This window comes from Haemaphysalis longicornis, unplaced genomic scaffold (genome assembly GCF_048455015.1).
Source record: "Haemaphysalis longicornis isolate Haplotype H1 unplaced genomic scaffold, Haemaphysalis longicornis Haplotype H1 scaffold_214, whole genome shotgun sequence".
In the NCBI taxonomy this organism is placed as follows: domain Eukaryota; kingdom Metazoa; phylum Arthropoda; class Arachnida; order Ixodida; family Ixodidae; genus Haemaphysalis; species Haemaphysalis longicornis.
The window spans coordinates 167,465-189,202 of NW_027526300.1; the positions used below are offsets into that span (position 1 = coordinate 167,465).

Consider the following 21,738-nt stretch of genomic DNA (forward strand, 5'->3'; position numbering starts at 1 on the left):
TGCTCCGCATTAGTATTGACCACCTGGGGTTCTGTAACCTCTGCCGGGACCTTGGTACATAGGCGTTCTTTTCACTCTTCGCCACTATCTGAAAAGGGGCCACCGTGCCCGGGAATCGAATTCGCGCCCTTCACTGGCCAAGCACAATTCGTCGGCCACTGAACCACGCCGGCTTGGTGGGCTCTAGGTTGTACATTAATTTTACCTTACCTCTAAAAGGCATTAACACCTTGTCAACCTTTACATTTCCAATAAAAAAAATTTTGTCCTCAATGTATTTCTATTGACGTCTTGAGTTTATCGAATGTTGATTATCAAACTTAAAATATTTTTTGAAGTTATGTAAACTGTGTGTTGGCACATTTTACTGAATGTTCGCAAATGCAGCAACATCTTGATCAACCAAAATCAGTTTACTGGTTAATATGGGGCAAATACTTCAGAGTTGTTTGGTTTTCTACGAAAACAATGTCAAGAGATGTATGTACAGCAGCTAGAATTTTTCAAGCACTCGGAAGACGAAGCTGAAATCAAAGTCAAACGCAGACCATTTAAAAGAGTGTGCTTTCGCCGTATGTATCACTTTAATATCTTCGTTTCCGACCGTGTCCGATTGTCTCCCAAATCGAAGCAGAACTCGTGATGGAAATTAACACATTGCCCTGTACACAAGAGGTTCCGTTTTTTGACAGCCCATTGTAGATGCAGTACGGCATTTTAAAGCACCTTCAATATCAGGATTTATTACGTAACGCGATGCAGATAGAGGTGCAGTGCTTTTTGGGGATCCTATTTAAAATGCTGAAGTATGCAGCTACGCTCTTTTGTTGGTGCACTGCTTTCTTAAATAACCGTTCGTCCAGCAGCATACCATACAGCCCGCGGGGCAGCGCTGCCCTGGCTTCCGCTCATTTCCCTTGACCCGCTCTTTCGAATGCTCGTGTATTTCGGGTCGCAGCTTCACTCGTGCGTCTGAATCACGGGAAAGCTTTTATCGATTTTTGGTGGTCCGGGACTGCCGCTCGGGGTGGTCAGAGCGGGTTCCGTAATGAAGACTAGGAAAACCATCGCAGCTTTGAGTGATTTTGCTTGTTAGGGAACCACCTGAGCCTACCAGGCGTGTCCCTTGCGGGGTTGAAAGCGTAGTGGGCTGTCCAAGGGACCCTTGAGGTGAGGTCCCTGGCACACTATGCCGAAAGGTTGCACGATTGGTGATCAAGATGATTCAACGTTTCGCAGTAGGAGCATCGCGGGGGAACCTGATGTTCCGGCGCACATCTTGCCGGTACCTGTGTTAGCGGCGGAATCGCGTGCACCGGTACGTAATTCCGCTGTATCGAACTCAGAAAAGACTCGCTGGCCGTCAAACAAAATTTTCCTCATTTTAGAGGTGTTCAGACATTTGGCGTGAAAGATTCGTAAGCCCAAATTGTAACTGAAAATACTGTTCAGCATTGATGGCGCGGTGTGTTCTATTTGAACATTGAAGATAAGTTGCATGCTCGTATTAGCGGGGGCGGGCACGTAAGCGGCTATTTCTTATCGCAGACCGCGAAACCCGAGATGGATTTACGCCGTATCAGGTGCACCACCTTCTCAACGTAAGCTAATAAGAATTTAATTAGCCACTTGGCGTACCAGAATTTTCTTCTCGCGACCATTCGCCACTTTTGCTAGCGCCAAGATTACGTCAGGCATGGTTTCTTGCAACACAGAATAGAGTGAAAGTCCTCCTTTGGAACGTAGGACCATTTTTTTTATCCCGGATGATTGGAGAGGAGCCGCTGGTGGTGGGCGCCGCGAATAACTCTTGTTGCCTTGCTTTGGGGCTTTTGCACACCCCCAGGTGTTCATGGCTCTAGTCGACCCAAGTGCTTGTTCACGCAAGGCCTGCTGCCGGTGGCGATTTCTAGCCCACACAACCTGCTATGTCTCCTCGTGGCCCTTACGCGGTGCTTTCCACGAAGGGTATAGATCTGGACGACTATGCGCCAGAGCTCGCGCGGCTCCTCCCATCGGCGACTCCCCTAGGCCTGCATTCGATAGCGGAGCTGGTTGCGCGGGTTATCTCTAAATTGCTGCAACTTACCGTTGGGATTATCACAGGCTCCATGTTGGTTGCCTCGGTATCCATGGAAGAGGATAGTGAGTGTCCCGCTCGGCGCACATCCCGAATATGCGTCCCTCACATGGCAGTCTGCCCTAAGCGGATGCCATTATTGACATGCTTCGAGAAGCTCAGTTAAAATATGTGTAATTGGAAGCACTTGTTGGTAGGCCAGTTGGTGCATCTATCACGTGATGTCGCTACAGTACAGCTGGTTGGTGAAGCCTTTGTGGTTAGTGAAGTTTTTGTGGGCGCCTCAAATATGGGCAGTTTTTTACTTCACGTTAAAGTTGCGTGTGTTTGGTTTGGGATGGCCTGACGAGTGTTTTCGGTAGTTCTGTTCTGTATCCTTTTCCGGCCACAAATTCAGGTTTGACTCTATGGCGGAGAACGTCTAGGCGCGCCATGATGAGCAATGTGTTTTTGCGTGCCACGTAAACGCAAATAGGAAAAACGCGATATTTCCAGCGTCGTTCGAATCAAATGCACTGAATAATGTGAGAGAGAGCCCTTCCTATTGAATCATCACAGCCAGTGTAAACCAAATATTCAAGTGATATTCAAAATACCGTATGTTACTCCACCATTGAAATCTGCCATGAAGACCGGGGTAAAAAAACTTCATGTTTGGAACTCCTTATATCCAGGTTGGCTCATATTCTTAGTGAGACAACAGATTTGTCATTGATTGGTAGGGTTAGCATTGCCTTACAACATATGTACCTTGGAAAAGTATTTTAAATCCCACAATGCCTATATCATACTATGGATAATTGCATATTCCTGTGTGGAGGACTAAGCAATACTGTAGATTATTTTCAGTTTTTCCTATGTACATATTTTTTGGGAAAAAATACCAATCGCGTTATTGTCATGGCGTCTTTTCGCCTTCTTTGCTGCGTGCAGCCATTTATGCGCAAAAAGTTTACGTTTCACTGTGTCCTTTTGAGCTGTTTTTAAATCAGTTTCCTGATTTCTTGGTAGACTACTTATTTGACTAGTTTCATTTGTCAAGTGCACTGATTGTCAAAAACGTTTCCTTACCAATCCAGTATTCTTCCTCCGGATCACCAAAGCCAGAAGCATACTTGTCCCAGTTCTTGCGGAAGTAGAAGATATTGTTTCCATATTGTCCCCGCCTCTGGATCACCTGCGTCAAGGTGTATAAGTTACAAGAAGTCCGAAAAAAGCAATATTCGCATTTCCGATATTTCTTCATTCCGATATATGTTTGACAGTGTGATATCATATGCGTCAATTCGCGCTGTAAGGAAACAACCCCTCATACCATATCGTAACCTAACACATGCAATCAGCCGAAAAAAGCTCATGGACGAGCCATTCGTTGCTAGATTATAGGTAGCGGCTACCATCTCGGCTCTTCTGAAGGAAAGCGAATGTACATAACAAATGTGCGGTTCCTGCCAAGCCACTATACGCCGTGCAACGCGCCAAGTGTACCGTTATATCTTAATGGTTTCCCCTGGGGTACTGTTTGCCTCATGTAAACTTTAAGCCGTGGTGACAGGGATTTGTTTTATACTCGTATTCTTACGTAATAATCATAGAAGCCGCGTAATTTTGGAAAACCGCGGACAAAATTCAGTGAAGTGGACGGAATGGTTTCCATGAGAATTGGTTTTTGTGCAAGTATTATCTCGCTAGTGAAGCTCTGATACCTGTGGTTGTCACTGGGGCATGGCCACTCAAGAAAACCAGTGCCACCGGCCTCACTTTACAGTCTAGAAAAGTCGTAATCACTTATTCTAAATATGCTGCCGAAGTACTTTGTCAAGATGAGTGCCACTAACGAAACCCACAGTGCTTCAGCAAGAAGTCCTCATCACAAACAGCAGATCGTGTGGACCGCAGCCAATACCTCGGTAACAAGGAATATCTTCTCGAATAAGCAGGTTTGCGAATTTCCCCAACAATCTCCTTAGGCCCCTACGGATCCGTAACAACTTATCCTTACAAGAACCAACCAAACTTTTCCGGACCAGTAGACAAATATTTCCGAGCCCTACCTCAACCCCATCAAAAATCAAAAAATATCCGTCCGACCATTCTAAACTGGTTCTTTGAGATATACAGCCCCAGTGGAGTGTATTTCCCCACTGAGAGCCCCGTTTGGTGCACATTTTGCCAACGTTTTGGTGCTCTACAGTTGACACTTCGCTTATGCCTAAATGGCCCGGCTTTACCACTCTCCCGCCTCTTCCCCCCCTAACCCCTAAGCAGTGTGAGACAATCTTACGAGCTGTGGACTCTATGACCAGATTTACCTTGTTACGTGGGTTAACATAGTACGCCAACACAAGAAATCTTGGACTGGAGTTTTACTAACGGTTTTGAGCTCATTAAAATGTTTTGCTCTCGCGCCCTCCATGCAATCAAAATTGCAGTCTTTGTGGTGAGGCAGCATTGGAAAGAGAAGTCCGCTGTGTGCTATTCCGTGCAGCGGGAGGCAAAGGATCGGTGCGGAGATCTTGGTAAATGAATTACATCCCGTGCTATTCTTAGACCACCCTGCAGTGTCAGCCCTTTGCAAACAAAAGAAAATTCATGGAATACCTGCAGTAAATATCGCTTTCAAAATTGCAGCAAAGGAAACTTGTCACTTCTAATACAAGGATATTGTTCCTGTTAAAAGAAGTAAGTTGTTTCCGCGTGCTTCTGCAAATTATGGGACTAAGAATAGTCAGATCTCAATGCACGCAACCGTTTTGCCATTCCGCGGAGCAGACTTCTTGCTCTCGCTAGTCGAAATGCGTACTCAAGCAGCGAGCTTATCGGCTTTCACTAAATGACTGTTTTAGAAATCTAGTCTGGATCGACTTTGAGCTTATTGCTCCGGCCGCGTTCGTGAAGCACGGCCAAGTTTGAAGAACCGTGAAGTCAAGCATGGCCAAGCGTGAAGAACCGTGGAACGTTTGGTTGTGACTTTGTACTAACGCATTACGAAATAGGAGGCAATACAGCAAAAGCTATGGTATTGTTAGTGACGCTTCCAAACGCCCCGGCAAATGAAGAAGAAATAGCAGCACAGATAGAAACTCTTTGGTCCTTGGAGCGAGAAGGAGGAAGATAACGTTGATCTGCCAACTTGCGAATCGTTCATCTATGTGCTGCTATTTTAGTAACTCACGTATATAGTGTAAATATTGTCAATACGCCTCATTATCAAAACGCCCTGACATCGTGGTACAGGTGCAAGTTCATCCCCGTCCAGGACGTCCCCACCTGTCCGTTGGTCGTATGGGTGACGGTGTCCCCTCACTATCACCCCCGCTCAGCTCTGTAGCGGTTCACTTCTCGGGTTAGTTCTCGGGGCGGAAAACTGTCACCATACGTCGAATTCAGACGGGTGCGCTGCTTACGCCATTTGGGCTCCAATGCTTTCACGGCCGTGTTGCACCCGCCGGTGTCCCGAGCAACTGTATCACTTGCCATACTAGGGCTGACCTGCTACATCTATTGTGGGAATTCCCCCACCGCAGCTGTTCTCTGTACTATTCTCTCAGCTACGTGTGATGCGTACCATGACCCACATGTATTCACTGGTGGTCCTGCCTGCGACCTAAAGCAAATATCGACTACTCTATTATCTTGCAGGGTGCACGGCTGCTCTTTTTCGGCACCCTGCCACACTAATAGCCGATGGGCGGCTTTACACCGATGTTCCGGAGACGACATGACTACAACTCCTAGTGATCGAAATGTTGCCTTCATGACGCTGGCCACTAAGTGCTTCCAAAATAATTTTTCACACTTTATCCTTTCCACGAAATCCCATATCAACCCTGCGCTCATCCCCAGCGGTGCCCAAGTTCAAGAAAATGGAGTAAGTGGACGTGCTCTCACTCGCTCCACATAAAAAGGCCATTGCATTGATAAGCGCAGTCCTTACCATCAGTCGGCCTTTGTCTCCTGGAGGATGAAGACGTCTACAATAGCTTTTCTGCATTACCTACGGTAATCTGAAAGTCTATTTCATACTCGAAATTTTCTTTGCCAATGCTTCCATCGAGTTTTTAATGTTTGTCTAAAGACCGTGTATATCACTACGTCCTGGCAGCGGTCATGTTAAACGACATGACGTCTTTCTCCGTTGGTGGCCTTTTTTTGCTTTGTGCTTTTGCCACGCGGGCTATGAGTGGAGGATTAAAGACAGGAAGAAAAAGGACGTCGGAAAGCGGGACAAAGACAGGAAAAGTAGGAAATCCAGAGAGAGGGGGTGCAAAAAGCCGAAATATTCACGAAACCGATACGTTTTCGCTGTCGACCTGCATGAAGAATGTCCATTAGCGACCAGGAGTATCTGTCTTCCTGCACCCCCTTATGTACTACATACCCTCAAAAAGCGCTACCCAAGCCTCCTCTAGTAGATGACTTCTCAACGCTTTCACCACTGAAGGCTGCCCACTAGGATAGCTGCTTTTCTCAATATAGAATAGGCATAGGTGCCGTGCACCAATGACATTAGCAAAATTGTGAAAGATGAGAGATGCCCATTTTCGCGCTTGCAATTTCAGCATACTGTGAACTGTGGTTCCTAGAATTGTTCTCACAGCTGCGCGGTACGAACTAATTTGTTATGCTCTCCGGGTGTCACTTTTCAATTGACTCACACTCCTACCTGCATGCTTATCCCAGCGGCTTGTCACGTATTTGCTGAAAGGAATTGGTGGTCTTTCCTTCTCATTTGGAAAGTCTCCTCAAAGAAATCCTAAAAACACTCCAAAATGACCAGCTTCCTACGATCTAACCCACCAAGCGTCCCTCAACTTTCAGGGACACTCTACTTCCGCGTGACTGTGGGCCGTCAAAGAAATTCCTCCTTGGATTTGAGTCCTGACCAAAGAATATTATGGAGGAGCGCATGAATAATCGCGATTCAAAGTGTGCTGTATTCCGCCGCCATTAACCACTACCATTAGCAGTCATTAGTTTCGCCCACTTTTGGGGTCGGACTATGCGCAGCCACACAGATGAGGCCGGCGGTTTCCACTCGAATTGTCATAACCCCATCTGCTCCATGTCGCAGTTGTACGTAGTACCTCGAACCTTGTCAGGTGCTTCATTTCGGATCTAAAAACTAGCGCAGGAGCACGAGATGGTGCGTATTTTATGGTATTGAATCAAGGATAACAAATCATCTGCATACCTAAACGACATAAGTGCGTCTGCAACAGGAGTGTTTTTCAAAACAGCCACGACTGTCTCATATTCGCGTCGTCGCCTCTCTGGTCAACATGTTTTCGTGACTGTCGGGGAATTTATACCCAAGAATGGGCGAGGTCTTATAAAAAAAGTAGTTGCCAACGTTCATAGAGCTTGCGTCTTAGTTTGTTCAGGAATTTAAAGGTCCGTGATCTCAACTGATTAGTGACGCGTATTTGATGGTGACTATCTTTATTCTAAGCAGTACCACCATCATATTCACTTGGCCGACTCGTTGGTTTAGTTTAATTACCTAACAGCTCTTGACCAGCACACCTAATTATCTTCTGAGTTTTGTTGTCAGGGTATAACAGAGGTGTCACACGCGCACACCCTTTAATCTATGGTGCAACTCTCTGGAGATTGTCCGAAAGCTTTATGCTGCCCACACAATAAAGTATATCCTCGTGCATCTGTCGGCGCTGGTCGGCCGCCGTTCTCATTTGTGCCAGTCTGGGAGCTCGGAGGTGGTATTATGCTTGTTCCCCAATTTGCTGAAAAGAAGTCTTCGTAGATAAGTAACATTTAACGCTGTTTAATAGAACGGTTGCATATGGGTAAAGACATTTAGAGAATAACGCGTGCATGCGCTTAGGCTGCTCATTAACGGGTCGATGCATGATAATAATGGGTAAATGTTCAACCAGTGCGCTATTCTGCATTTTGCCTTACCCCAAATGTCATCATTGGCGTGCGGAACTTCCAGCTCTACTCCTTCTTCCAAAAAAAATCCTCGTGTGTTTGATCGGGTTGTGTAACACACCTTTTAGATAAACGCTTAGGCACGATCCGCTAATACCATTCCAGAATTCACAATTTGTAACCTCCCAAATCATAGTGATCGAAATGGGTGGGGCAGCGACGCCTCTTTTACGTAGCGGCACTTTCTGCCTTAAAAGATATTGAAGAACCTTCGTTGAAATTCTAGCCCTGAAAGCATTGTTTGGTTTTTCTCATGGAATACACTATCTCGCCTAATATCTGTCATCTAAGAATTTGTTTTTCTTATGACCAGAAAAGGTATATAAAAAGAGCGTAGGTAACTCATTGTTAACATTCCCGAATATCCGGCGGAGAGAGCTCCACGTCACTGTTTGCATTTCTAAATTTTAATGTGGTACGCTGGTAAATTAGTTTACAAGCCACTAGCAGTACCTCCATTCGGCAGCAGTTGACATGTCTGTACGCCTCTGAATACAGGAAAAAGAGCTCTGACTTGCTTTTTTTTATTGTGCCGCTAAGTGCTGGTCCCAAGCCCAAGAGGTGCGTGTATTAAGCTTGTGCGATAAATATAAAATGGCAAACTCCCAACTAAATGTCTCACCGTCCAGTCTCCACCATCCGTCTCCATGTCGCAGTACACACGTTGTCCCGATTTGCTTTCCGCCTTAGGGTAAATGGTGTACACGCCACTCGATGTTTGACCAGCGTGACGCAAGTGGCCGCAGTGTCGAGGTCGTACGGCATCTTAACAAAGCAGGAAACGAAACGACCGGGCTGTATGATTGAAAAGGTTGTAATGCCCGCAGCCATTGTTACTGCGACCCAAGTGAAGAAGTTCGAAAGGTATTTTGTTGTGCACTTTATGGCCAAAACAGGTCAATACTTTGCTTCCCTAAACTCATTGAGATTGTCCTTCTGTTTGAGTTGTGTGAACTGCGTTGTTCTAACTCAGGCTTGACTTCTAAACACGCTAAGCAGTTTTAGCTTAAACTGTGTTCACCTACTAAAATTCACTTCTCACTTCAAATTACTTACTTTGAAGTTGACTTAAGACATTCTGAAGATCCTTCGATTCCGCTACCGTTGTGGGGGGAAACGCGACCATTGCAAGGGTAGCGGCCGTGAACAGCATGGCGGCGGAATCAACCATGGCGGACTTTTTGGACGGTGGTAAATTCAGTATATCTGCAATAAAGAGCCCTGGACATATGAGCTGTTTTGTCTACTTTTCGGGTCGTCCTAACAGACATCCTGCATCAAATAAAGGACTTCGCAATCGGCAAAGCCCTGCACAATAGTGGAGGTTTAGAAAATCTCATTGTTTCAGCAATTTCGCTGCATGAAACTGCCAGAATAAAGAAATTAAATGCAAGTCAATGGCATCGTTCCCGCGAACGGTGCAGAAACTGAAAAGCAGAAATCATTATATGTCGCGTAATTTTTTTTTTTTCAAACGACTTATCTCCCCGCATACACATCAAAGTGGACCTTACAGTGATGCAAAGGCATTACCAGAGTCCTTCAATGCTTTACTGGTCGCGAAACTGCTTCGTAACTGAAAGAGAGAGCTTCATATTACCCGTTTGGCTGTCGCATGGTGTCCCGCCATGTGGTTGAGGTCACTACTCGGGCGACGTTGCGCTGGCTCAAACGAAAGATAATATGCGTGTTGGGTTTGTTTTGTGCGGGAAAGAAATGTAACCTGCATCTCGCACTATTCTGATGCACTATTCTGACGTTGCACTATTCTGTGCAATGACGATGCCGAACACGTGTTGTGTCCGGGGGGGTCATTCCAGGTACAAGGCTACAACAAAAAGTTTCCTTGTTCTGTTTACCAGGCAATGGGGAGGAACTGCGGGAGAAATGGAAGCGCGCCATTCCAGGTCAAGGAACGGGAGATTTAAGCATCGATTGTAAATATGTGGAAGCGCGTGAGAATGGAATGTGTGTAAGAATAAAAAATCCATGTATCCTTTGGAGAGCCTCAAGGACCTATAATTGTACAAGGCCGACTTGAAGCCGTATTTCTGCCAAATCAGTCAGTTAGTAGCTCTGCTTCATCACCTGTTTACAAACTTGTAATACCTTGCGCTCAGGCTCGCATGTAAAAAAAGCTTCGTGGTGTCGTTGTGCTTTCATATCTAATATTTTTCATATTTAATATTTTTAGGATTCGTTTTGTTTTCTTTGTAACTACGCGTTGCCGCTTCCGGTTTTCTTATCCGGTGTTTCAACCGAAGTGGCCGTTTGATCTTTTTGTCGTACGTCACATCGCGCAATATTTTTTTATATGGAAAGGGTGTCACCATGTCACTAACTTCATTTCTTGTTTATTCGACAACTTTCTCGCGCCTATTTCCATAGATATAAAATTAATAACGTTCCGAGAATAATCCATGCATAGAAAACGCTGTGCAACTCACTTTATCGGCGTTCATATGTGCACGTCACGCTGGGGACTGCTTCTTCGACGTTTGTGTTTCATTCTGGTCTTTTGTGGAGCTGGAGGTCGCTTTATTAAACTTCGTTCAGTGATCTTTGCGTCGTTCTTGGCAAGGTGTTATTACTCTGTTTCATTCGTTTGCACCACATCACAGCGCAAAAAATAAATTTTTGTACGCGGGACGATGCGCTTTTATCTCCCTTCGTAATAGTGAAATTTTCTGTAGTGTCATCAAATAAGTTTTATTCTTTTTTTCGCGATTCCTTTTTTGCAAAGATTGAAAAGCGTGGTAGCGGAAAGACACAAGGTGGAACATATATCTCTTGGTGTATTGATCCTTTGTAGTTCTGCAGCGTTTTAAATGTTTGCAGTATGTACCAAATCATCGAAACGACAATATTATTGGGCTGCCTCTTTGAATGTTCTGCTCATTCCAGAGTGATAAATATTTTCATTATTAGCGTAGTCTGAACGACACGTACTTGGTTTCTTTCCGTTCTTTTTATTGTAATAAGGATAAGCCAGCAGCAGGACGTAATGACGGAGCCTCTTGTATGTATAGAGGTTACAGCATTTGCTTTAAGAAAAGAAGCAATTGAAATTTAAAAATTTGTAAACACGACGGCGAAGCGCTTGTGACCGAGGACGCAGAAGGAGTTGCCGTTCGCGGCCAAAGCCTGCAGCAATTTATTCGGAAAAATAAAACCCCATTGAAGGCAGGTGGTATGCACAATGACTTGACGATTCATCGCTAACTACAACGAAACAATAACGCACTAATGAGCGCACAGAGACCAAAAGCAGCGAGCATTCGCACGCCAAGTGCTGGAAAATATGCCGCATGCGCTGCGGCTGGATGCCCTTCTCGCGGCAGTGGCACAAGTAGTGGCGCCCACGTTGCCTACATCAAACTAGCGCCTGCGTTTCATGACCAGTAAAGCATTGAAGGACTCCGGCATTACCTAACACGGTAGTGTGGCAATCAGACGTCCATATCATCACATCAGCAAAGCATATGGGTGCTGGCTAAAAGAACAGAAAGCCGATAATTCATTCGAAAAAACAGTACATACAACCATAAAAATCAATGAGAGGTACCGAATACACACCACTCGGTGAGTTTACGCATTCTCGCAGAGAGCATGCCAACAAATTCTCTGGAATTGAATACACAGAACTACGGCAAACACAGTAAACAAGGTATCTACTAGAAGCATAACGCCGACAAGGTAATCTGGCTACCTGTGTACGAAGGCATGCTAAGAAATTAACGCGCCGACACACTCACGCGAGCCCAACCAGCAGGAGCATGAGTAGGCTCTGCCGCCCTCAAGGGCACCGGATCTGAACCAGAAAATCGAGAAGCAGTTGACATCAGATATCTGGAATCACTGGAAGCAGCTATTCTCGCGATTATGGCGAGTAGGAGCCCAAGTGTTCAAAATGCGGGGGCTACCCCTGCGTTTGTCATAGTTCCTCTATTCGCACACAGGCCACAACTTTGCGGTTGGTGATGTGATCACGTGTATGAGCCGACTTACATGAACTGAGAGAAGACAGAAGAAAGAGAGACGCGAAAGAAAAGAGGAGAATGATAACGGTAGGACACATTCGGCTATTATATTTCGTGCTTCACCCAAACGCTTTTTGTAATGAATATACAGGTGTCCTCAAAATGTTTAAACAAACCAGCTTTTAAATAAAATTCATCTAACCCTTATGTTGAACGAGCAGTAGCTCCAGGCGATACTCGGGAGGGCACAATGCTAATTACTCAAGTGGGTATAACATTTGTTGAGTCGTCTTGTAGCTGTCATAAGTTCATAGTTCACTCCGGAGTTGTACTAATATGGGAACTCTGCCTGCTGTCAACTCATGTCCTATGGGAAACGACTGTAACTGGCGTCTTATTTGAACCAGCCCCAAAGAAGTGTGACAGGGTGGTTTTCTGGAAGAACTACTTGCTCTTGACAAGCAATATCTGGTAGGTGGAAATTATACCGATGAGCAACAGGTTTATACTAAGTAGCATGGGCTCCTACAGGAGGAGTTTTGCAGCAGAAATTCTAAACCTATGGCGATTGCTGTGCTAAGCGAAAACAAATTGAACTGGTTTTAACTTCGAAAGGGTTGTAACATAAAAAAACATTTTCTTGCCTTTTTAAGCGCTTGTTATGAAGAAATCCTCAATATTCTGACTGCACAGTTATTTGGGCAATAATTCTTTAGGAAAAACAAAGATATATCGATGGGCTAAAAAGGAATTGCTAAATCCGTAAAAATAAATGATTTGCCAAAAATCCTGAAGCTTTCTACTAAACGGCTTCTTTGAAAATTACTGTAAAACAGGTTTTACTCATTCGCATTGGTTAAGGATATAAGCAAAACCTAGCTCGATATAATGCCCGGGCCTCGAATAAAAACACAACATTGTGGAACAATTTTTAGCGCTACTCACTCTCTCATAGCTGTTAATCTTAGATATTCTCTTCCCGAATGTGATCCTCAAACCCGAAGCTTCTTGAAATGGCAGTTTGGCTTGGAATTCACAAAATGCTTGGGCCCTTTCGGTCTGTCATGGGTATAACTTCAAGAAATTATTTTTGCCCTTTTAGCTGCGTCACAGACAAAAAACCTTAAAATAGGTTTTGTGCATGTGTAGTACCAACATTATTCAGAAAAACCAATTGAATGAACCGAGTAGAAACATATATTGGGGCATCTTTAAAAGCACCCTTTCTCCGAAAGGCCTATTCGTAAGCTTAGTGCTTGTCAGAGCAAAACCGTTAAAATACATTTGAGAAAATGCTTTCCACAATTAGGGGCATATTTTCAAAAACTCGCGCCTTAGTAAGCCGCTACGCCTCGGCAGGAATATGCTGCGACACCTTCAAGTTTTAGGTTCATCAGCTTCGGCTAGTCGTTGATGAATCAGTCAGTCAGTCGGTTATTTCTTTTTATAGGTACAGAAACCCTCCAAGGCTCATGTTTAACGATGTCGTGGCGTAATGCCGCCTGTCACGGATAGGTGAAAGGGTATATTTGTCGACGGGCTAGCGAAAGAAGGCAAAGGCCTGTCTTATAGATGTTTAAGTATACCGGTCCTGTGCTAACTCCGACCAAATTATACCCGAAAACTTCTTTATCTCATATGCCTATCTAACTTTCTGTCGCCCCCTGACACGCTTGCCATCTCTAGGGATCAACTCTGTTACTCTTGATGAGCAACGGTTATCTTGCCGTCGCATTACATGCCCTACCCACACCCATTTCTTCTTCATAATTTCTACTAATATGTCCTATACACGCGCCTGTTCCCTGATCCACTACAGTCTGTTCTTGTCCCTAATGTTGCTCCTATAATCTCCCGTTCCATTGCTCGCTGAGTCGTCCTCAATTTAAGTTGAATCCTTTGAGTGAGCCCCCACGTTTCTGCCTCGTAGATGAGTAACGGTAAAATGCAGCTTTCATACACTTTTTCTCCAAGGAAAATGGTGGGCTCCCATTCATTATCGGAGAATGCCTGCCCAACGCACTTCACCCCATTCTTATCCTTCTAATTAACTTTGCCTGGTGGTTGAGATCCGGGGTTACAACTTACCTTAGGTACACATATTCGCTTACCACTTCCACTGCCTCGCCACCAATCTCAAACCGCTGAGCTCTACCAACGTTATTCAGCATTACTTTTTTTCTGCATGATAATATTCAGGCCCACGGTTTCAATCCAACGGTTATCACCAGTGCGGTAAGCATGCTTTGCAATTCGTCCCCCAAGTTACTCAGCAAGGCAATGTCATCAATAAATCTGAAATTACTGAGGTATTCTCTATTAACCATAACGCCCACCTGTTCCCAATGCAACCTGCTGCATACCTGTTGTAAACATGCTGTGAATAACATTGGAGAGATCGTGTCTTCTTGTCTGACGCCCTTCCATATAGGTATTGTACTGCTATCCTTATGGAGGACGATGGTAGCTGTGGACCCATTGTAGATATCCTCTAGTATTCGAAAGTAATGCTCGTGTGCACCCTGATTCTGCAATTCCTGAATGACTGCGGAGGTTTCTACCGAGTCGAATGCTTTCTCATATTCTATGAAGGCCATTTATAGGGGTTCAGTACACTACGCGCATTTCTCTATATCCGGATTGATCATGTGAACATCGTCCACAGTTGAATACCGTTTGCAGAACCCTGCTTGTTTGTTAGGTTGGCTTAAATCTAAGGTGGTTGATTGATTGTGGGGTTTTAACGCGCCGACGCAACGCAGGCGATGAGGCGCGCCGTAGTGGAGGGCTCCGGATTAATTTTGACCACCTGGGGATCTTTATCGTGCGCCGAAATCTCGTACACACGGGCGTTTTTGCTTTTCGCCTCCATCAGAAAAGCGGCCGCCGCGGCCGGGAATCGAACCCGCGACCTCGTGCTAAGCAGCGCAACGCCTTAGCCACTGAGCCACCGCGGCGGGTAAATCTAAGGTGGCAAACATTCTGTTAGCGATTACCTTGGTAAGTACCTCGTAGACGACTGAGGTTCTTTTGAAGTCCTTCATTTTCCTTCTCTTATGGATTCGGATAATGTTCGCGTTCTTCCAAGATTCCGGTACACTAGAGGTCATTAGGCATTGCGTATACAGATTTGCCAGTTTTTCAAGTACAATTTGCCGCCCTACTTCAAAGAGGTCTGCGGTTATCTGATCTCCGCCAGGTGCTTTGCCCCCTTGCATTTTATTCCAAGCCATCTTCACTTCTGTCGTTACGGGTGGGACGCCTATCTCCTCTCAACTACTTCCTCGTTTGGTATTGTCCTTAATGTCGCGGCTATTGTACAGATCTCAATGGACCTACTCGGCTACTGTGACTATTTTATTCCTATTTGTGATGACACTGCGTTGCTTGTCTTTAAGTGCATACACCTGATTTTTCTCCATGTCTAAACGCCTCTTAACTGCTTTCGGGCTGTCTCTGTCCTCTACAGCATGCTGAATCTTCTCCATATTAGAATTCCGTACGTCAGCTGTCTTACGCTTATTCATTAACTTCGAAAGCTCCGCTAACTCTATTTTGTCAGTTCGGGTGGAGATTGCCATGTTTTGCGTTTACTAACTGGATTTTTCGTCTCCTGAAGACGTTTACCATTACCTTGTCTAGCTATCGTTCCTCCGACTTCTGCTGCAAACTCAGTGTAATGCGTGCAAGATTGTCTCTGGCTTCGTGCGTCGTAAACTCTGCTTCCTCCGATAGAGCTGAATATCGGTTCTCAATTCAAATAAAAAATTAAATATAAATCCAGGTCTTCTGAACAGCTTTCCAGCACCACTTTGTCTTCATTGTTAAAGTATACAGGGGGTGGACATTGTGCATGCGTTGTGGACTCAACCTCTCTACCGAACGTACAGCGGGTTTGACATTCTTTTTGATATCCTTAGGCTCAACGATAAATTAGTATCTCCATATGCCTAAATATAAGCATAACCTTCTTACGACTCCACAACTGATCTGTGGGCTTCCAGTTAGCACCCGCTGCAGAGCACCTGGCCAAAACTTCGTTAATGTGATACCGAAGAGGGCGCAAGAATCTTTGTATACCGACAGGCCGCATTGGCATCTGGAACTTGGTAAAGCCTATGCGTGGAATTGGGGTTTCAGTTACTGCTTACTTGCACTACTAGAGGATCTTCAAGGCTCGTATTGCGATATAGCAGGACTGAACAAGGTAAGAGGAACCCGTAATGCCATGGGGGTGTTTATTTTGGTAACACTACTTGTTAGCCACCGAAGTTATGAATAAAGTTAGTAGCTCGGGATTGTGCTTTTATGCAACGCGAGATACCAGAAAATTATGAAAATTTCCCACAGTTAGCTATACTGTGAGGAGCATTGTGCTCAAGCTAAAAGGGTGGGAGGGTTCAAGATAAAGGTAGTAGAATGCAATGCACCAGCATCTGACCACGAAACGGGGTGGTTGAGAGTATCTAGGGGTGAGCCCAATAATTCACCAGGATGTTCCGTCAGGCAAGGTCACCAGCAGCGATGACAGCCCGGTGACGTAAAATAATTGTGGATGGAAGAACAGATAAGAGAAACGTTTGAGAAGGAAACGAATCTTTCAAAAAGGGGCAGGAAAAATAAATTTAGTATACCGCTTTGGAACAAATCTGATGCTTGTACTAAAGAGTAAAAAGCACTGGCACATTAATGACAACCTAACATCATCTACAATTCAGCAGCACTCGTAGGGGGGCACAAAACTTGACAACAAACTGGTAAACCATCTCAGGAAATGAAGGAACTGATTGAAACACGAAGGAAGATAAGAAATTTCAAAGAAAATAACGAGTCGTTAAAATTGATTAAAAGAAGCACAGACCCCGAAATTCGGGTTAAAACATGGAAACAACTGAAGAAACATGTAAACTAGGCAACCTAAACGAACAACGAAGAACTTGGCTAAGGCCATATCATCATCATCATCGTCATATTTTATTTCCTTAAACACCCCACAAGGGGTATTACATAAGTGCTGGATATACTGGGTATCAAGAACATTTGCCACATAGGAGGCTGGTTCACAGGATATAAAAAATTGATACATAAGGGACGTAACAAGGCATAATACATTGCTACATGGGGGTGGATATAGTGGGTATAAGTACATTGCCATTAGGTCTCACAGACAGATATGACTTGTTGCATTTTTAATGAAAGTTGACGGGCAGGTGATTGACGACGTGATTTGGGAGGTCGTTCCAGTCCTTCAAAGCAAGGGGAAAGAAGGACGCTAGAAGGTAGCAGTTCTAGCTCGGCAACAGGAAACTTGGAGGGGGTGGCTGGTGCGTTGTGAAATGTACGTCGGGGGGATGACGTATGGTGCATGGTTGAACGGCGAATGAAACAGCTTGTGAAATAAGGAAAGAGTGGCTATGCAGCGTCGAAGGGAAAGTGGCTGTAATCCAGATTGCGCCTTTAAGGATGAAACACTAATGTCATAAAAATATGACTGATGCCATCGACATGGCATAGACAGAATCAGCGAGACGCCCACGCAACTATCCACCAATGAATCTTCATTTAATTTTTAGTTTTTCTAGAAATGCCTTCCGACATCGAATGTATCACACGCCTGTCAAAATGCAATTATAATCCTAATTTCTAAAAAGGCAATCACAATGAACTTAACAAGCAACGACGTATCAGCCCACTCGCTGTCGAGCCAAAATTGTTTATGAATACATCGGTTAGCCGTGAAAGCACTTACTTAGATCTCGAGCAACGGGCGAGATTTCGGAATGGCTACTAACCAATGTATCGTCGTAGTCATGCTACAAAGCTGCAAGTACTGAGGCCCGCGGTATATAGTCAACCTGTTTACACGAAGGCTTTAGACATTGGGAAGAAGCATTGAATCAATCGAATACCACGCCGTAAACAAGCGTTGAGAGAACTGGAAAGAGCGGCGACCTCAACAGAGCCATTCAAAGGCAGAAACACAACCTTCATGGGCATAACACCGTTTTAAACGAAGAGTTTCAAGTTCCCTATTATGAAGTGCCTCCGGCAAACAGACGCTGTCCACCGAAGTTGATTGCAGCGCGTCTACAGGGGGATCATAGGACCCTACTTGAGGACGGTCATGTATGAGAGTAAACGGAGAATACTCGAAGTATTTAGGATTTGCCTGTGACACCATAGTATCGGGTGGTTTCGACCAACAGCTGAAAAGAATACTTCTGAAATTGTATTCAGGAAGCTTTCTTGTACGAATAAATACAAATATAAATAAGATATTGGGATTGTTATATTTCGGAGCGGGTGACTAGGGCTCTGAGAACTACCTGAAATACGTGCTGAAGAGTTTATTCCATGCTAGGCTCCCACGACAGGAGAGAATATTCGGTGGCCGTGATCCCGAGACTGTGTGATGGGGAAGGCGGTCGCCTGAATGGGGTCGCAGTCATGTTTGCTTGATATTCGAAACGTCCTTTTCGAAAGCGCTGGAAGGGAGGGTCACTTAAGCGGCTGCGTGTTGCTTGCGTCGATAGAAACAACTGGTGTATTATAAACACTAGGCTTCCTCCTTCAATAAGAAGTAGAGTAGTAAACAAACGCAATTTTTCTTTGAGGACGTTTTGCGGGGAAACTTTGGTTCTCACTGGAAACTTGAATAAATTGCTGAGATTTACTTTTCTAAATCTATATATCACGAGCAAACTGAAACTCTACGCGGAAAATGTATTTAAAAGTTTGCCTCTGCTTGAGATTTTGCAGCTGGCTGTGCAGCTATCTCCAGAAAATAAATTCAGCGTTTTGCTTGCTCTGAAGGGCATGAGCTTTAAGAGAATCCAGCGCGCTATTGGCGGTGAGACCGACAAACCAACCACCGGTAAAGCAGTGGTTTTGTTTGTGTGGAGGTAATGGCGGCTGTCTTTATTGGGATACTTAAGCAAAAATTCTGCTCTGTTCGTCTGTCTGTGTGTCTATTCCTCGAATCAGCCGCCCGCCTACATGTCAAGCAAATATTGAACAAGATGCTTATATAGCCACAACCATGTCTAGGCACCCAAATGTGGTTGCAAGGTCGTTTTTTGTCAACATTTTTGAGCAAGCACAGATCATTCCGCATATGTGAGACAACACATCAATGCATAAATGATATTTGCCTGGTTTTTTATAAAAAATTACGTGAATGCTTGATTGTTAAAATATCAGTGAAATACTAGAGCCACAGTACGAACAAATTTGATTTACAAAACGGCGCCTTCTGGCAGGAGCCCTGGAAGTGTACGTTTGTGCCCTCCTGAGGGCCGGTGTCGGGCTTCGCCACTCTTGCCAACAAAAACATCCGCGTCGGTACGTGGCGTGGTTCGTGTTTCTTCTTTGCATTACGCGGCGTCAAATTTTATGGTGTGCGGAGTGCACAGCTGTGGGATGGACGGCGCCAGATTTACGCGATTTTTTATGCTTCAGTGACAACGGCAGCGGTGATGAATTGCCAAGTGTAGACGCGAAGACACGCCCACAAAACGCAGGAAAACACCGACGACGCCATTGTGGCGGAAAAGGGCCGGCATGCCGACGCCCGCTGCCTCAAGCGTGCCCGGGAAACGCTTTTGCAACGTGCCGAGCAGCCAGCGGAAGACCGTGAGGCGAGGCGCACCCGGACGCAGCACGACATACACCTGGCGCGCGACGCACGAATCATCCGTGTTCCCACATTTCGGCAACAACGCAATAAAAATAAAATCTCCATAAACAAACCTCCAGTGTACTTATGCCAGGACGGAAATGGTAGGGGAAAAGCATCACGTGTGGGCAGGGGAGAGACGAGGGGCGCCAGAGGAGTTGTCTCTCGGCGACATTTTCAGCGAAGCAAGTAGATACGCGGCCAATTTGTTAAATATTTCTACTCCTGCCGTCGTTCCTCTAAACTCAGTGAGCCCAGTGCTTTCACATATACGTCCTTAAACCTCGGCACGTTACATGGTTTGCTGGTGCCTAACGCACGCACTGACGGTCCAGCGATCACTAGGTGATAAGACATGGGCAAAGCAGCTGTTTGACCTTCGCTTAAAAATGCGGTACCTCAGCAGTGAATCTCTTAGCAAGTAAAGCGATAAGAAATGCGCGGCATGCACGCCGGCGAATCAAGGTCATCGCGATGCAATGAGTTACCTTTAAAGATGTAGCGAAATGGAGCCTTCACTCTAGAATTTAGGTGGGCCAAACGAGTCATGAAAACAACATTTATAGGAGTATCACTTAGAGATAACAAAACCCAGCCTTCTGTTTGAAAACTTTCGTGGATGATATCTTAGCTCACATTACGAGAGAAAAGTATTATTTCCTAGCCAGCACTGCAGGCAATTGACAAGCATAAGGCCAATAGGCAACGAAGTTCAAACATAAAGGCACGGCTAGAAGTAGTAGAAAACCGATAAACCGGCGGATTAGCCGCATACGTTAATTACTTGTGAAGAATGAATTTGTATGTGTGGTATGTGTCTGTGTGTGGGTGTGAGCGTGTGTTTGTAATTTTGCGTGTGTTCCAGCATACCACAATCGTCATGACGTGATGCATCTAGGACTTTTTGTTGTACAAGCGTTGCCCTCAAACGGAAAGCTTCCAGTTGCAGCCATATTTTCTCCCACAGACTGCAGGATTTATGGCGTACGAAGTAACCTAGTCACTGGACGCCAGTGGAACCACATGAGAGGGAAACATCCCCCTCGCGAGGGGCACGATCAAATGCAGAGCATTTCCGGGGGCGCACGACGTTAAGTAGTTTGCGTTACGTTAATGTTGTTGCACTTGTGGCAACTGCTGACGAGATAGCGCTCGTCAGCAGTAATTTGAATGAGTCAAGGATATAAGGCGTGTCCGTAGCCTTCCATTCTGTGTCGGCTTTGTGGCGCAGTGGGTGGAGCGTTGCGTACATTGCGCCCCGCCCGCAGGGTAGAGGGATCGAAACCGGGCGACGGATTGTAATTTGTTTTATTTAGTAGGGACAACGGCAGTGCGGACTACGGACGCCAACGCGGGTGACATCGTGAGTTACTGAAATGCTCTGCATTTAAAACAGAAGCAATACTGTGAGCTCACCTGCAAACGGCCGATCCACTTGGTCGTCGATCGTCGAGGGTAGCAGAAATGGGGCGGCTGGTGTAACCTGCGAAAATATAAAGTTTTGATTCCACGTTCGGAATAAAACTTCAGTACCCTTGTTTGGTGTAAGTATTGGCTGCACGGAGCTTTTATAGCTGACGAAAAAAGAACTGGGACGCTCGTTATCGTCCATCACCATTGAGTTCAGCTGGATATCGTCTTACACGGAGATTAGCATGTCTGCACCATATTAATCACATAGAGACATCAAAAGCTGCAGCTCTCCCTTAATATCTGCTGACAGAAACAATGGCCGCTGAAGTGCAGAAAGCGGAAGTTCTGTGGCGTACCTATGTAGGGCGGCGCGCTTGGCAAATATATTTTCCTGCCCTCGTGATGATAATCCGTGAAGGATATTGCTACTAATATTCATATTAGAATATTTTTGAATATAAATATTGTTTTATTATTTGTGCTTTATGCAGAAACGAAAGAAACCAGGCTGTTTTTGAGGAGCGAATGAGCCATTCAGTTATTGGTTGTTTTTTCCAGTGGTCTATAGCTGTTTTGGCCCACCCATACGTGCTCCCAACACGAGGATTCACAAGGTTACAAAAAGTTTTAAAAATGGC

General features: G+C 45.1%; 1 protein-coding gene across 2 annotated transcripts in view; it reads right to left on the minus strand.

Annotated features, from left to right (window-relative positions):
• The window catches only part of LOC144172461 (techylectin-5A-like), a 49,821-nt gene extending 28,604 nt beyond the window's left edge, over window positions 1–21,217 (minus strand). The window contains exons 1-4 of one of the 2 annotated variants that reach the window (XM_077701163.1): window positions 21,104–21,217; window positions 9,089–9,238; window positions 8,655–8,797; window positions 3,152–3,257 (exon numbers count right to left, since the gene is read on the minus strand). In XM_077701163.1, coding sequence (XP_077557289.1) covers window positions 3,152–3,257; window positions 8,655–8,797; window positions 9,089–9,203 — 364 coding nt within the window. In that variant the 5' untranslated portion in view covers window positions 9,204–9,238; window positions 21,104–21,217. Of the gene's footprint in view, window positions 1–3,151; window positions 3,258–8,654; window positions 8,798–9,088; window positions 9,254–21,103 lie in introns of both variants that reach the window. The other variant, XM_077701164.1, reaches the window with a different exon arrangement.
• Window positions 21,218–21,738: the final 521 nt, after the last annotated feature.